The sequence below is a fragment of the Scardinius erythrophthalmus genome (assembly GCF_964197995.2).
Source record: "Scardinius erythrophthalmus genome assembly, chromosome: 19".
In the NCBI taxonomy this organism is placed as follows: Eukaryota; Metazoa; Chordata; class Actinopteri; order Cypriniformes; family Leuciscidae; genus Scardinius; species Scardinius erythrophthalmus.
This window is the reverse complement of record NC_138239.1, coordinates 4,166,265-4,184,162: the sequence shown is the minus strand read 5'-3', so window position 1 is coordinate 4,184,162 and position 17,898 is coordinate 4,166,265. Positions and strand designations below refer to the sequence as shown.

The 17,898-nt window shown below is 38.8% G+C and overlaps 1 protein-coding gene across 4 annotated transcripts in view; it reads right to left on the bottom strand.

Annotated features, from left to right (window-relative positions):
• Positions 1-1,277: 1,277 nt before the first annotated feature.
• daam2 (dishevelled associated activator of morphogenesis 2) overlaps positions 1,278-17,898 on the bottom strand; it is an 85,860-nt gene continuing 69,239 nt past the window's right edge. For 2 of the 4 annotated variants that reach the window (XM_081393817.1, XM_081393816.1), the window contains exons 13-26: positions 17,700-17,884; positions 17,174-17,482; positions 15,963-16,070; positions 15,544-15,573; positions 13,293-13,399; positions 11,881-11,965; positions 11,668-11,774; positions 10,518-10,606; positions 8,531-8,699; positions 8,254-8,361; positions 8,075-8,135; positions 7,502-7,633; positions 4,243-4,413; positions 1,278-2,731 (exon numbers count right to left, since the gene is read on the bottom strand). In XM_081393817.1, the coding sequence (XP_081249943.1) occupies positions 2,516-2,731; positions 4,243-4,413; positions 7,502-7,633; positions 8,075-8,135; positions 8,254-8,361; positions 8,531-8,699; positions 10,518-10,606; positions 11,668-11,774; positions 11,881-11,965; positions 13,293-13,399; positions 15,544-15,573; positions 15,963-16,070; positions 17,174-17,482; positions 17,700-17,884 (1,877 nt within the window). In that variant the 3' untranslated portion in view covers positions 1,278-2,515. The remainder of the gene's footprint in view (positions 2,732-4,242; positions 4,414-7,501; positions 7,634-8,074; positions 8,136-8,253; positions 8,362-8,530; positions 8,700-10,517; positions 10,607-11,667; positions 11,775-11,880; positions 11,966-13,292; positions 13,400-15,543; positions 15,574-15,962; positions 16,071-17,173; positions 17,483-17,699; positions 17,885-17,898) is intronic. The other 2 variants (XM_081393819.1, XM_081393818.1) reach the window with 1 other exon arrangement.

The window sequence follows — 17,898 nt, the reverse complement described above, 5'->3', positions numbered from 1 at the left end:
CTCTCGTGAACAATAAAGACGTAAAGGAAATAAAATAGCCCAAGACACCCCGATATTAATTTGGCAAGGGGATCATCTTTTTTTAGATAATTAATCAGATGTAAGATTATAAAATTGTCCAACAAAGTACATGCCTTCGTATTCATTTCGGTGCGCCCTGAACAGTAAATTGTGCAAACCCACATTCCTAATTGTGCGTGATCTCAAATGAATCGGCTCAAGCTTTAGGACTTTGCCGTAAGATCTCCATGGGGAACCCTTAAGAAGTGCAATCAAACTAATTACAGTTAAGCTAACTGAAACGTTCAGATTTAAATAGGCAATAATTGTCTTTTTCTAAATGTCCTAGACAACCCTCTGTGCTCTTTTCAACTCAAACCAAAACGATTTTAAGCACACAACTGTTGTACAAATCATACGGACTCGTAATAAGTGATCAAGTCATTAGTCACGAAACATGTGACCTAAAACAGATGGGACTGCAGTTTGGTATATAGGTACACCATTGACAAAATATACATAAATATACACCTTTCAACTATTAAATCTAAATAAGTACACATAATGAGCTGATGCAAGTGAGAAAAGAGAGAATGACAGCACTGGCCCTTTGTAATGGCACTTGCAAGCTTAGCGTTGAAACTTGTGTTTTTGTGGACTGTTAATAAATTATCCCACTGGCTCAACGAAATATGGACATTCTCTCATACAGACACCCATCTTGTTTCTTAAGCAGGGTCAGGGGGCGCAGAGCTGTACCCACAAAAATGGAAAATTAGCACCATTTGTGTCCATATTTAACCGTCTCTTAAAAGATCAACACAATCAACTTATACAGAACGCCCGCTGTGACCCCGTATGGACCGATGACAGGAGGCCTGTCGCATGCTGTACTGAAAACAGTAGGATGCCTCTTGAGAAAAAAAGAAGCTTTCAATGCATAATGACCATCTCAGTGGACTCTACATCCCTTCTTTAGATGTTTGCACTCCTTCACATGTGTGTCTGTATCCAAATCAGTGGCCTTCGTCTGGTGTCTTCTCTCTGCCATATCATGCCAACTACAAGGTCATTCTGTGTACATCTGCAACCTTTGTCCTGACTACAGCTACTTAATATACATGTTTAAAAAATATGCACAATATATAATAAACAAGAAAACCAAAGTGGGTTACATAATGTTGTCCTCGAGTTAAAAGGTCTAAGTCTGAAATTCAGTGGAGCTCGCTGGAAATCTCTGAGATTTAGGAGACAACTTTTTTTTTTCTTTTTTTTTTCTGACCTGGAAAATAGCAGTATGTGTACCTAGTGTTTCTTAATAAACATTTAGATATATGTGAGGCATCATTCTGTGTAATATAATCAAGGCCCAAAGGTTCAGTATGTTAACCTGAAAAAGACACATGGTGTACCTGCTCATTGCTAACCACTTCTTTAAACAAAACGTCATTGTCCCTTCCTTCCTAGAATGCAACCTAAGAGCATTTTGGATAAAAGCTGCGGTTGTAGAGGACAGATAAGAGCATTTATGACCAATTCAAGGCCACAAAAGTATTCCAGTAACAACCTGATGGAGATGTATTATTGTGTTTCTTTGGTGTACCTTGAAGCGTTAAAAAAAAGAAGCGCAAAACACAAATAAACATGAAATATGAGAGTGGGTCTGCTTCTACATTTAAATACATAAATGCCATGACAATCCTATGGGCTCTTTTAACTGTTTGACACAATGTATGTAAAGGAGCTCGAATTTCTGCATTCATAATGTCATAATTCTTCCGGTTTTGTATTATTCTCTGTGTCTCTCTGTAAGTGTTGTTCTCTCGTCTGAATCTCCATCCAGGAGGTCCTCGGATGCTGTTAATGTGTAGAGGCACTTGAGGAATGAGTATCCCAACCTGTAAGGCTGCATCCACAGTGTTACATTTCATATGCGGTAATCCCAACATCTAGCTTTGATCAATATTTCCTTTTTTATCTCCGTTTTCATGTTTAATAAGCACCAGCTGCATCCTTTAAATCAAAAAGCACAGTTGGATCCGAAGTTTAGAGTTACCAGATTTCCAAAAATGGGACTTTCTTTCAATCTCCCAAAGTTAGAGCAAGGGAACGGGCGGCTGAGAAAGGACAATAACCCTGGCTGGTTATTAGAATGAACAGAATGGACTCGACAAGTGATCCTTCTTGTATTGTGAGACCTCGCAGCGCCAGACTGCTCTTCTTGAACTTGTTGGACATCAGGTTGTGCATTTGGCCACAAAAACCAATAGTAAGATGTCAGTTTGAGGAAGGAAGACAGAGAAGCAGAAACAAGAGGAGAGAGAGAGAGATCGCAGGCTATCCTTCACATAGGTCCAGACTATTTTACAGTGAGCCTGTCCATCTTTGAGCTTGTCACTTATTACTGGTCTGAGCAAAATTAAAAATATAGGGCAGTGTACAACATTTCAGGAGAGTTCCCCGTCAGTCTGTGAATATAGAAAGTCTGGTCTCCTTTTGACTGTATTCACTGGGGTCAATAGTTCACCTTGGTGACTGGTCTTTCACGACCGCCTCCATCCACCAGCTGGTTGACAGAGCGCTTGCGGTTGCGTTTAAGTTTCGAGTCCTTGTCAAAGACTTCACCTGAGCGAAGCGCCGACACAAGATCATCGAACTCTCCCACCTCCTCTGACACACTGCCGCCCGTGCTTTTCTTCACTCGTCTCTCTCGTTCCCGCTGGTCCTTCAGCTGGGATGGATAAATGAACAGAGACAATGTCAAATAGCTGTGATCATACAGGATATCAGCATCATATAGTGCATATTAACACTAATCAGTGGATATCCTATTCATATGATAGCGGTCAATCTCGAAAAATTTGCTATTGTAATATGGCAGAGCTGTTCTGAGGTGATTCATGGTCTCATGAGTGACTACTACAAATAAATCTGCATCTGGGTCCTGCTACCAATCACTCCAGGGCTTATCGACTACATCGCTGCTGTCATCACGTATGTAATGGTTTCCATCATACAGCATGTGTGAGAAATGTGTTTGTTGAAGTGCATGCATGAAACTTCATGTACATGGTAAAAGTAACAAAGCTGTGCATTTTCATGTCCTAACAGTTATGATTTATTAGATAATCTAGATGGATTTGTGTGTTGTTTCACATGAGGCTGAAAATTGAGAAGTTGGGGGAAAGGAGAAAGAACCCTGTAGAAAAGCCATGCATAATATTATGTTATTTAATTGCAGCAATTTTTTTAAGGTGTCATCATGACATGAAGGATATTATTGAACCATTAAAACATCCTAGCTTAAAATGAAAAAAAAAAAAAAAACAAAAAAAAAAACATTTATTTAAACCAAGTTCCAAAAGCCGCTTGTTTGACATCACAATGGCAAGTATATCTGGATACGACTGCCTCTGAAGCAAGAGACCAATTTACATCTTTGCACCACTGGTCATGTCAATGGATGTGGTTGCAATTTTTTTGGAACATTGGCTTTCACACATCCAGTTTAGACAGTTTTTGCATCTCTGCTCAACACTTGAATACGGATATTTTTATTAAAAAAAGCAACATTTTGAACAAAAATCTGAGACAATCGCTTTTTTTCAAAGACTACAACATGCATAAGCAATGCTTTTATCATTTGTTTCTGCTTTTTTCCCCTAGTTTTGATCCAGAGATTCTGCACTCTTTCAGAAGATGCGTAATAGCGCCCCCTACCATATTACAGTGAAAACATGGCGTCAATTGCTGGGAAGCATGGTCTCATAAATGACAAAAAATGCAGTCATTGGTGGGGAAAGAGTTAACAACGTCCTGGATTGTGTCAGAGGATTATGTGTGTGATTGGAGCATTTCACTGCACATTGTTTTGTAGGGTTCACAAAGAAACTGTTGAAAGGTGAAGCAAGGGTAACTGTACTGGATGGGACAGTCATTGATACTTTTTTCTAGGCATTGACGTCAGCGATCCAGTGGCCGTTTACTGAGAAGCCTTAAAGGTGAAAGCCCCATTTTTGTGCAAAAATCTTTACCAACAATATAAGTAAACCTTAAGGAACATAAAATAATAAAAAAGGCATGTTACAGCTCAAGAAAACCAGCTGTTAAAGATTAGAGGCTGCAAAGACAGAAGAGCCTCTTAGCTAGTGTTAAATTATCCAGATGAACTTTATCTCTGGATTCTGTAAACATCTCTGTGTGTATTTTGAGTATTGTTATTTCAGTAAATGTGTATTGTACCATGGCCTCCATGCGTATTCTCCTCTCTTCCTCCTCCTTGCGTCGCTGCATGTTCTCCAGGTCGTGTCGGGCCTCGCTGAACGACTGCAGGAAGATGTCAAAGATTCCAAAGAACTCATCTGGCTGCATGCGACCTTCCTCCTCTCCAAAATGCTTCAGAGACTTGGAGAACTGGAGTGAAGAGGAAAGAGAGGAGAGTGAAAACCTAATGAGGATAAGTGTGTACTTAGGCTGAGAAAAAGCAAAGAAACTCAAATGAGTGGAAAGGAATGAAGAGGAAAAAAAATGCAAAATATGGGGCAACCTGTGAATTGGATATTTTATTGTGTAGCATGCTTGAGAAGGTAGCTATTGGCTACGGCTGGGTAATACACACTCTCAAAAAAACTGGGGCTACCCTTTCAAAAATGTACACATATACATATTAATCCCTAACTGGTACATGTTGGTAACTTTTGAAAGGGTACCTGCCCAGTAACAGCTTTTGTACCATAGACATCTCTTAGACATCACTTAGTCATTTTATATACACCTCTTAAACATCTCCTAGACATCTCATATACATCTCTAAAACATCTCCTAGACATCTCATAGACATCTCATATACATCTCCCAGACATCTCCAAGACATCTGCTAGACATCTCATATACATCTCCCAGACATCTCCCGGACATCTCCAAAACATCTGCTAGACATCTCATGGACATATCATATACATCTCCAAGACATCTCATGGACATCTCATGGACATTTCATAGACATCTCCAAGACATCTCCTAGACATCTCATGGACATCTCCAAGACATCTCCAAGACATCTTATGGACATCTCATGGACATCTCCAAGACATCTTATGGACATCTCATGGACATCTCATGGACATCTCATGGACATATCATGGACATATCATGGACATCTCCAAGACATCTCATGGACATTTCATAGACATCTCATGGACATCTTTTAGACATCTCAAAGACATCTGTTAAACATCTCAAAGACATCTCATAGACATCTTATAGGCTCTATACTCCTCCATCCTACATATTCCATGCATTGTCAATCCCAGCTACATTTGCCATCAAAACATATACATGGATGCCAAGACAGGGAGATAAATCCTGTTCACTGTGAGTGCCCAGAAATGACAAAATCATTGCATTGGGCCACAAGCTTGCAATGATTGTTTAGAACTGATACAGCACTCATTAGGATGCTTAAAGTTTTGGAACAAACATTCCAAAGCTGTTTCGATCTTGACTTAATAAGTTACTGCCTGAGCTACATAACTGAATTGCACACAGATGCTGTGGCTGAACTTTTGTGGAGAACTAAATGTACATACCCAAAAAGGCAATCCACTTTTAGTGTGGTTTGGCATATCAAGGTGTCAAAGACCCTTGATCCAAAAGCCATTTGAAGATCTGTCTGCCAAGAGAGCATATACCAAGTCTTCATCCACAGTAGATTTGCCATGGGGAACTCATTAATCTCAGTTCTAACTGTCATCTCTCTCATTGTGATTCTGGCCAAGGTCTTTGTCTCCGTCTTCTCAGCTCAATGAAGCCACTAATTATCTTACGAGAAGTGATACTCCATGTGAAGTCAAAACGAGTCAACCTTTATGGGAACAGTTAATGTATAGTAGTATTATTGATTTAACTGCACTGGCACTGAATGATAAGTAAATTTGAACCGAACTGAGCTGGATAATGACACTAACTTTGCAACACTGACTGTTATTAAACTGAATTGAATCAAAATTGAACTGGACAGAGCTGAATAATGACACTGTTGCCTTCTGCAGAGCCGTTTTGAGCTAAATTGAACTTGTTTCATATTCATTGAACTTAGCAACTGACATTTTTTTTATCTGAATTGACAACAGAACTGAGCAGAATTAATGACTCTATTAGAACTGCTTTGTGACATAATTTATTCATTTTACAACATTAAGACCTGCTTTGAAACAATCTGTTTTGTATAAAGCAATATATAAATAAATGTGACGACTTAACTTAATCGTGAAACTGAATCAATAATTCTGGTTTCCCACCACTGAGCTTTAGCCGGCAAGTCACACCACAGCATTTAGCTGTCGATCTGCATCTGCAGACTATGGAAAGAAACTTGTAGTAATAACTGGTAGCTTCAGGTGGTGATAGTCCCAACAACTCCTGCACAAGTTATCAGTGCAGAGATCTTCAGCATTCTAGTGTTGACAATACTCCTCCCTTGTTCTCAGCCGTAGTGTTTGTGTTAATTTTAACCCACCTCAGGGGACAGGATTTCTTACAGGAGACTGAATTCTGACCCTTGGAGTGAAGCAGGAAGAGGTAGATCTGTCTGGAAAGCACAGGGAGGCCTTTGTGTCCTCACAGCTCATAGAGCTTCAGGGTCAGCCATTTCTCATGAAGTCTCTCCAAACTTTTATGGCATTACTAAATAAATAACTTGAAAAATGGTGGAAAGGGTTAAAGCAACGGTTCAGTTATGGGGAATGGAGTTCGGAAGTCAGTCTGCCCGATGACCAAAACACATCCCTACTCACACTTTCCACCACCACAAAATAGATTGCTAACACACTCACATGCACACATCTTTAAAGTGTTCCCAATGGCTGTCAGAATGCTTCTCTTTCATGTACTTGAGAGTTGGGGACATACCATAGTGGGGGTGGGGATAAGACCAAGCCACATTTCAAAAGAAATAAATCTCCTCAAACCCCTGGAGAAAAAGCCCTGAGAAATTTAGGACCGGCTGCCGGGATTCCCCGGGATGTTTAAGTCATCATGCCGAGCCAGGAAGAGTATACAAAGCCTTCTCTTTTCTCTCAGTCTTTTTCTTTCTTTCTCTCCCACTCCCTTCATCCTTCTAAGATATCAGGCCCCGGTCCATGCACAGGGTTGGCAGGGCTCTAAACGATGGAGAAGGGGGTTGGGAAGGCCTGCTGGGCCCATCCTGAAAACGCCAAGCTCCACTCTACAATCCTCTCCTGTGACCCACTCAAAGACCCTGTTCTGCTCTCAACAATAACTCTGAGCTCATGTTGGAGAAAACATTTTCAGCCCTAGGCACTGAAGGAAAATCCAGGCCTTTTGTTTTCTCTCTCTCTCTCTGCCAAGGAACTCCTTTGTGCGATTGTATCTGGCTAAAATGAATCCCTTTCTTTTGGAATGGAGATGAGGAAAAGCATTATTAGGTTGGACATTTAAGGTTGGAGGTTATTGTGACTGAATTATTAAGAGAAGATGTTACCTTATCTTTGGCTTCATTGAGTAGTTCCTCGAGTTCAGAGAAGCTGAAGCTAGCGACTGTGATGAAGTCACTGACCACTGGGACAAACTTGTCTCCCCGATCACACGCTTGGCTCTGCTGGTATCGTAACTCCTGATGTAAACAGAAAAATTATTATATATATCTTTTTCATTTTTTGCTCCTCCTAAATACATTTTACAACAGAATATTTGTTTTTACTGATAAACTTTCCTCCTGGGTAATTCCTACTTATTCAGTAGGCAATATTTTTTCATTGATTTCATTTTCAAATTATTTATTCCTAGTTTATTAAATATTAAGTAAAATAAATATAAATGATAAATATTTCGGCTTTATATCAGCCACCCTGCTCTCTAAGATATCGGCAATCAAAAAAATCAATATCGGTCAACCACTAGTTTTGAGCATCATATTTTTCCATGTCTAGAAGATTCTTCGCTATCAGAAAAACATTAGGTAGCTAATAGTCAAATATTAAATAAAGAGTATGTCAGCTATGTTTGAGGGGTGTCTCTGATGAGAACGTTTTTTAATAAATGATGGATGCCTCACCGCCTCCAGAGCTTTCAGGCCGTTCCTGATGCTGAACACTTCCTTCTCCAGCTCAGCCAGACTGTGGGAAAGTAACAGTAAGACAAAAACTCGAACCATGCACTGATCCACAAAACAGCCTAAGCACACCACAAACAATATAATGATAACAGTGAGTGCATATGCAAGCTGGGACTCACTTGACTTTGGCAGCTTCTGGTACACTGAACAAGTCCTGTTGAATATTGAGGACGTCAGGGTAATTCTTCTCAAAGATCATGATCAGGTAATGCAACATGGTGATGTTCCTGTTGAAAATGCAAATAGAATAATGATTTATTTCAAGATTAAAGCAATGAAATAAGAAACAAATATACCAGTGTTATTAATCCATTCATAACAGTGAAAAGGCCAAAAGATGCTTTGATTGAAAAAGTTGAACAAGCTAAAAATAGAACCTCTTCATTGACCTCTGACCTGTCTATACTTGACTTTGTGTCCACGATCTTGTTGAGGCTGGACACTTTGAAACCATATGCATTGCCCCTCTGTCCTTTGTTCATGAAGTTCCCGAATGCCAAAACCACTTCCAGAACCTGCGTCAGACGCTTGCTTCTCATCACCTCACGTGACGCACACAGAATAGCTAGAAAAGAAATGAGGAAATGTATCAAAAATGTAACTGATGTCTACATATTACTGAAACATATTGCTGAACACAAGAATATGGGTAACCTTACAGTTGATGGACCCCATTGACTTCCATATTATAAAAAAAAAAAAAAAAAAAAAAAAAATGGGCCAATCAACTGTTTGGTTACTGACATAATAAGCCATACGATTTTGGAATGATATGAGGACAAGTAAATGATGACAGAATATTCATTTTTGGGTGAATTAAGTTTTCCTTTAAGTTATAAACAGGCCCACATGAAAGTTCAGCAGATTCATGCATAATTGGAACGTTTCGTTCAGAAAATTTGTACACATTCCCCAACATATATGTTGTTTCTGAAATATTTTGGCTAATTTGATTATGCTTTCAACTACCAATAAGAATGTAGTACCTTCAACTCATTTTACCTCATGTAATTCCATTCCACAGAAAGTGCAGAAAATGTGGAATAAGTCAGCAGGTTTAGTCTGGGTCTAGTAATGAGCTGGATGACGGAATCATCTAAGATTCAGTGCGATTCATTATATAAGATCAGAACCCAAAGTAATGTCAAAATGAATCAACAAAGACGTTTTTGAAGAAAATCGAACTCTATCTCTTGCTTTTCTCAGTTCTGGTTTACACAACTGAATCCATTCGCAGCCCAGTGTGAAATTATTGAACAATACTGGTACTAAACTTGATGTTTAACCTCACTATGTTTTTGTGAGTGTGTGAACTAGTCTCAACTCCAGTTTTGCCGCACAATTCCCATTACAGAGCTACATAACAGCAGTCGCTCCAGCGGGAACAAGAAAGAGCATGCAACTTTGATGCTTCTCCACAATTTTCCCGCCGCCAGTTTCCCACAAAAAAAAAAAAGTTTTCCCGGAGGATCTTAGCCAAAGTTAGACTTCCTTTGCCTGGATGTTAAAACATTCAAAATGCCTTCCTGTTGACACATTTTAATGTGCAAGGATGGGCCAGAGTGGTTGATTTGTTTTGTCTGTGTGGTTGGTGCCCAAACTCTCCTCTCTATAAAGCTTAATTAGACACTGCTATCAACTTAGTCTTGTTGCTTGTGTTTTGTAGACATGGCATGACATTTGTCATCCTATGGGATTTTAGCATCCTTTATCTTTTCCCTTTGAGGTTGTGTAAATCAGTATAAGTCAAAGTTTTTATTTGTCAATATCAGAGGTGAGTGTGTGTACTGATAAATTTGAGGATAATCAATATGTCAAGTGATCTTTTCAGTAAATATCAATTCAATTTAAATTTCGTTCATTTTATGGCTGTCAATCACAATATGGAATCCGTGAACATTTTTCAAAACATCTCCTGTGTTCCACAGGGAATGACGTGATGGTGGTTAAATGAGGACAATATATTTGTTTTGGGGTGAAATGTCCCTTTAAGGATAGCTAAAAGAGAGAGGTCTTGAACCAGAATTTGGGCTGGCTTATGTTCATCCAAAGTACTTTGTAAGCACATGCACGCCACGACTCTTTCATGAAAAGCTTGAAACTCTTTGAAGAAAAAAAGCAGTATTTATGAGAACGACTCTCCCCTCTCAACATGTGCCAGCTTTCCAAAACAGCCTCCGTGGAAACAGTGCTCTTTATTTGAACTGGAGATAAATTCAAGTAGAAGAGCCACACACTCACAAACACACCAGACCTGACTCATGCTCTCATATTCACTTCTCCCATATTTGCAGGACAGTTTCTGGCCTCTATCCGTTGAATGTGAGTCTGCGTTAATGTGCAAAGAAACACCTCCAGTAGCATCACAACTAAACCTACCAACCTTCAACCTTGGGCTTTGTCTCCGCTAGACGCTCGGCAAACTTCTTTTTGAAGAAAAGAGACTGGAGCCTCTGTTGATAGTGGTCGATTCTGGTGGAGAGAAAATAGTCAAAATCATTCAGCTTCAGCCACTCGGGTGAATCCCATACAGGGTCACATTTCATCCCAAAATGGAAACAAAAAAATTTTGAATTCCCATTATCATCAATGGCATTTAATTGTATTACATTAAAGATCAAGTTTAAAAATAATGCAATACAATGATAAATAATCATATTATTATTTTTTTATTCAGAAAGGCTTTTATGTGCTGATCGTTTTTATTATTTTGTAGTTACTGTCGTTCTCCTGTGTAGCACTTTGAGATTCTTCGGAATTAAAATTGTGTTATAAATAAAATCTATTATTATTATTATTATTATTGTATAATATAGCTTGTGTTTTGGCAATACGGTAATGAGACTTAGATTTGTGTCCACATTACAGTAAGGAGATATGGGGATGGGGTGAGGTTCTTAACTCTTTCCTTACCATTTAAAGAAAGCTCCATATATTAATGTTTGATGATCGCATTATTTTACATGTGCATAAGCAATGCTTCTATCACTTGTTTTTGCTGTATGTATGTAAGTCCAAGTTACCTTAACTTATGTAGGAAACATATACGACTTTGCAGGTTGTTGCTTTGCAAAATGTCAATGTCGTTTATACAAGTACACATGCTGTTCAATCATGGCTGCATTCATGTACTTGCGTAAAGTATGTGTGTGTGGCCTTATTCATTTTTTTCTGGATTTGCATGTTGCATAGATTTTCTGATAAATTACGGATCTCCCATGGTATGATGTGATGTGAGATTGAACAGAGAATTTGGGGAATTCTAGACATTACAGATTTTTGTAGTGGCCTGTTTTTTTGGAGGTAAAATATGCTGGAAAAAAAAATCACTAAAAAAAATAAATAAATCACAAAATCAACTAAAAATCACTGATAAACTTGGGTTGTTGCCTGCTTTGTCATTTATGCAATTCAATAATAAATCTTCTGATAAAGAACTTACATTTGTATTATTCTAAAATCACTAAAAATCACTTTTTTTTGTAAAACCATTGTGCTCATTTATCATCTAAGCTTCAATCATTTAGCAGTACCTGCTCATCTCAAACAGGAAGCGGTCGGCCCGGGCCATTCGCTCAAGCTCATGTTTGTGTTCCTCCAGAAGATCAATATCACTTTTCTCAGGAATAAACTTCAGCAGCTGTGAATGTACAATACATTTACACATACAGAGTGTTTACTCACAAGCATTAAATGTACTAATCAAAAACGATTTTTCTTAATGACAAATCCAACAAAGCACTCACCTGTTCTAACATGTCTTTAGCCAGCTCTTCCCTCTCATCCATCTCTAGAATGGCTCTTTTTATCTCTTCATTGCTCATTTTTAACCTGTATGAACAGAAAGGGCTTTCTTAATTCTGTAAATTGTTAATATTTAACATAAGAAAGTAAAAACACCAACAGTATGTCAAATCATCCTATGCTGTGACATAAAAGGTTAGGTATGGCCTAACAATCAATGTACTATCAATCTTCTCTCCCCTTAGTTGTAATCAATAAAAATCAGTCCACATCACAGAACACGATCAATATATTCCTGGCCTCATTACGTCATTATGAATTGCATTAGCAAGCTTGTTTCTCCATTGCACTGGCACAATTCAAAACTCACATTTGTTTTTTTCTTTAAGCTCAAAGAAAAGCTCTGAAAGTCTTTGCTGAAAAAAGTTAAATGTTCAGTCAATAATCTTTCATTTTTTAAAATCAACTCCTGGATTTGGCTTCATTAATTAACCTTTTCTTTGAAGTAAGATTATGAGGGTACGTTCATTGAAAAAGAAAACCTTTGTTCACGAATAAATCATTTATAATAAACACTAATCCAGTATTCCATTAAGAATTGTCAATTTTGATTTTATAATGAATTTAAGAACTAGTCTGATCAACTATCAGTTAGCCAAGTGGCAATCTGTCTTAGAAAAATCTATTTTTTTTTATGCAACTAAAATAAGTTATGACCAGTTTTATCAAAAACGACTAGTAAGACTAGTCTAAACATTTTATGCAATGGGTCACAGAACATATCAGCACACCATCTCCTACTATAAAGTAACATCTCAACAGCATTCAAACAACATACAAATAATGTGTTGGCTCAACCATTTTTTTTACTATTTGCATCTTTTTTTAAGTTATGACAACTTCAAATTAAATTATGTTCAACTAACAAACTATTGAGTTAAAAGAACTTAATAATTGGTAACAAACACAAAGTTGAATTTTTGAATTCAAAGTTAAAATTTTAAGTTGATTAATCTAAAAAATTAAGTTGCTCAAACAATTTGTATTGTAGTCTCACGGTTTCTCAGACAAGGCTTAAATCTAGTCACAGACTAAAATGCATGTTTGAGCCGTTTTAACTTAAAGCATCTTGTACTTGCATATCTTTAAATGCCAGTGCCATTGTTTTGTATCAAGATTCAATATTGCGCTAATGTTTTTTTCTAAGGTACGTTTATAAAAGCTACATAAATGTCCAAATTGAACTAAAGCCTAATCCTGGCTTAATCTAAACCCTGTCTGTGAAACTAGACCTAGAAATTCTTCAACTTGCAGCCAATACATCCTCTGAATTACTTTTCAGAGTGTAATAAGCATTGCATCTGTTAGCCATTAACAAAATGCTAACCGTGCTAAATCAGAGACAAGTACGTACTTGGAAAGCAGGATGACACAGTTCTGGGCCCTCCGGCCGTCGATGACTGACAGCTCTTTGACTTTGCGTGAGCTTAGATAAAGGTCATCCATTGATCCCGTCTCTTTCTGCAGAAGAGGAGAAAACCCACAATCATCATGGCTGTTTGGATCCTCTTTATAATAATGAAATATATCAAATAATTCTTGATTGAAAAATGTAATAAACAGATATCAACGATTAAAAACAAAACTTCAAGCAAGACAATGCTGTTTTTAATAAACAATTATATTTTTGGTCTTTCAAAACTTTATACAATATATATGCATAACTTTCCATTTGTCTCTCAAAAGGCCAGTATTCAGAACAGTGTGGCAGAAATGATCATGCAGCTGAAGAACCACAGATGCTTGAAAGAAGCTTGGCTGTTTCAGCGAGAACATTTACATCTATTTATAGGTCCAGACCGTTTCCTGTGCTGTGAATGTTCGATGAGGTTACACGGGTCATGTAACTCCACAGTGGTCCAAAGAAAGCACACTTCTAACACACAATTCTCTCTAAGCAGTTACATGAAGAATGCAGGCTAGGTGGAAGGTCATTTCTGCCCAAAACATGCCTCATCTACAGTTTTGACATCTGTGTAATAATGTTCAATAATTAGCTTATTGTGCTAATTACAGTCATTGAGCCAATTACACTGTGCTATCATAGTAGTTTAGCTGATTCTCATAATTATGCACCAATTATTCACTCTAGGCGTTCAAGAAGAACGATTTTACTATTGCAAGATCTCTGAAAGACTTAAAGGAAAAGCTCGATCAAAAATTCATTTTCTGACCTCATGTTGTTCCAAACTTCAGAAGAATGTTCATGCTTATTTCCATACATCCAAATTATACAGTGATCAGAGGCCGTCAAAGTCCCTATTCCTTTAAGAATTTAATTACGAGTTTTCAACCAACTGTCATATTAATACAGATTTCATCTGGCGACAGTGGCCAAGATAGATGTAAAAGATACATGTAATGCGATGAGCTCTTTTTACACCTGGTATTAAAGGGATATTTCACCGCTGATAAGATGAATGTGTATTTAAATTGGGTCATTTATGTAGTAGAAATTACTTTAGAAGTTGGTGCCTTCTAGAAAAGAAAATGTATTTTTGGCTCATGTGGATGAAAGACAACAACTCCCAGAATGCACTTGCTTCGCTGCCCTACGAGGACACTCCCAAGCCACGCCTACCGGTTACAGAGGGCAGTGTCGGGAGAAATGATACAGCTAGGCTACTAGTTGACTCGCAACTGAAAAGACGCCGTTTTATCGTGAGATCCCCCTATGGGCGGGTTGAAGACATGCGGGACGAGCTCCTCCTACTGGCTGGAGTCTCTCGCCTCTGGACAAAAGCTCTGATGAGCTAAATGACGATTTTTGCGTCATCTGAGGGTTTTTTTCCAGACAAAAAAATACAGAAATCTCTCGTCTCAGGGGGACATGAGGGAGGGAAGCACGGTCATTCGAAAATACTACCGGGTTTCTACTGATACAAAGCGTAATGCTAATCGGTGAAGTATTCCTTTAAGATACGTTTTGGTCGATCGAATCACAAGTAGACGAGGGAGACACAGAGTGTGTTTTAATCCGTCTTTTTTGTCCACTTTCAACCACTTCTGTTCTGATTTCTTCAAGGGGAGGGTCTATGGGTGGGTAAATGTATGGGCTTTTTCAAATCTTTAAATCTAAAGGACTCAATTTACATATGAACGTGAAAGGAGACAACGAAAAAACATACAGAGAGAATCAGCTTTCGTTTCTGCTCTGACAGCCGCAAGACCAGCTGAACACTGTGAGTGTGTGTTAGAAATCAGGAATGGTGAGAGAACATTGTGCTTGGTATGTTTTTAAAACCAAACTTTGGTCTTCAGCTGACAAAGTTTATATCCCGTCTGGCTAGCACGCTTCCCATAATGTTCACGCATTAGGTCAGTAGACGGACTTTTTTGCGGCTGTTCGAACACATTCAACCACATGAGCATTTACACTACGAAAGCAATCCGGTCGAATGCGTTTTTGACTACCTCTGGAAGTGGTCGAAAATGGACAAGCTCAAACTATTTTAAACCCTGTTTACACATGTATTTAGCGTCATTCACTTGTGATCCGATTGACCAAAACGCATCTTAATACCAGGTGTAAACAGCAAAGGTGCGCAGTGTGCTGGGCTAAAGGTTCTGGCAGTAAAGTAGGTTTAATCAGAGCAACCACTCACCTGCTTGAAGGATTGGTTAGTGAGCAGCTCCTGGCCAGGCAGAGGTACAGCAACAGAGAAAGAACAAAAACATCGGGAACACATGCAGAAGTTAACAACTCAAGCAGCAGAAGAATCAGCCAGAGCTGACTACAGCAAACATTCTCACAGGCCTCAGAATCGCTCACAAAACATCAAAACATTGAAGAAATCATGATTATCGTGTTTCAAATCACTCTTTGATTTAGTTGATATTCGGCCTGAGAGCATATCTGCAGCATTTTTGCTCTAAATGCACTAAAACGCTACTTCATGCTTAAAGCACTAAGGCATCTATTACATGCCATCCAGCAAAGAACAACTGCTGTAAAGCCTGAGGTTCCAAAAAGCTGTCATTCCGGAAGATCATTCCATAAATATGAGATGCAACTCTTGCATACTTGCTGCCTCTGATAAGCTGAAAACATCTTCTCAATGTCCTTCAGGTCAAGAACCTTAAAGGGCCTTCTGTCATCAATCTCATACCAGATGGTACCAGTGATCTTGTTCTGCAAACATAGGAAGATAATCAGCAAAGGAGCGTTAGTCTCAGATAATTTAAGTTATTTTAAATAAAGTTTAAAATATTTTGTATTAGGGGTGTAAGGGTATATGTATTCGTCCCGAACCGTCACGGTTCAGTGCATACAGTCAGACGATGAATACAGTTGGTCTGAGGTGATCCACACTCCAATCCAGAAGTGGGCGCACACACTAATGCAATGCTGTTTGCTAACCCACGCAAGAGCTTGTTAGAAGCTCCACAAACTTCACGGATAGAAAACCAGGACGGCATCCTGTTTGTTTTCTTTATTTTACAGAGCACAATGTTTTGTTTTTATTGTGAGTGTACACACATAAAAATAGACCCTACAGTTTCGAAGGATGTCTTACTCTTATCTGCATGACCAAAATTTATGCCATAGATGATGAAGTATTTGAAGTTGTTTCCGATGTTATAATGAGACACAATCTTTCGGCATTGTGCGGATTTGTGTCGTTGAAGTCTCACTACAGTCCAGTGATGAAATATGTGTGTCCTGGAAAAGGGAAGGCGCAGTTCACTTGCTAGATGTCTCTTTTTCTCCTTCTTGCTCATGTTTCTGTGATTTTCTTGAAAAAGAGTAATATTGAACTGCATCCGCCATTGTCACCGCATGTTAATGAACTCTCTGCACAAGTTTTATTTTTCATTATTCAATTTATTTTGTACTTTTATAACACAAGAGATGCTTTTCAGTTTTGTAGCTGATTGTGACCAAATACCTTTTGTTTTTTATCAACCCTACAAAAAGTATAACCTATTTAATTAATACACTAAAGGTGTACAGTACCAACTACCTCAGGGGGGACTAAATGCCTTTAGGTGGAACGAACTGTAATCTGCACTGCTGTCTGTTCAAAATAAATGAAAAGAAACCTAGCATTGGGGATTTGTTGATTTTTACTGTTTACCAAACTCATATTGATCCGTGACCCCAAAACCGAAGTACGTACCAAACCGTGAGTTCTGTGTACCGTTTACACCCCTATTATGCATCATTAACCCTAAGTATGAGGAATGGTAATAGTGCAAGTACCAAAACAATCAAATGCTTCATGACTGACTCACCTCTCCCAGTTTGGACCAGTTAAAGGATTTGAGTGGTTGTGAAGGTTGGGGGATGCTCTTTGTCTGCAGACTGGTTGTGGAACTAATGGAAGGAGGTCCAGGTGGAGGCAGAATCCCAGATAAGATTGGCGGGGCTCCGGGCGGGGGTGGAGGACCCCCTGGAGGAGGTGGAGGAGGTGGTGGTGGGGGGCAGGAGAAAGCAATAGGTGGAGGAGGAGGAGGAGGGAAGCCACCCATCATCATAGGTGGTGGAGGCGGAGCAATTGGACTCCCAGGGAGCAGAGGAGGAGCAGGAAAAGGAACGTCACTCTAAAAGATAATCAAATCATTTGAATAAAATGTTAGACAAATTTGCTGGAAAGTATAAACCATCACACCTAACTCATGCTTAACCAACTTCTCAAGCATCTCTAACTAAACAACGTAAGAAGCAACATCAACATGGAAGTTCTAATGTTAATGTGCAACGGCTATACTTACAAATGCATACGACACACTAGAAGGAAGTAACAGATGGTGAACTCACTGAAATGTCGCTAATGCGGGAGGACAGGTCTAATACTTGCTCCCTGGCAGAGCGCAACTCCACTCCTTCCTTCTGCAGTTTGTCCTTCATCTTGTTGAGTGTCTTCATCATATCCTCCTTCTCTTGTGTCTTGGTTTCACACTCCCTTTCTTTCCTCTCCAGCCGAGCCACCAGCTCTACATGCTCTAAAAAACAGACA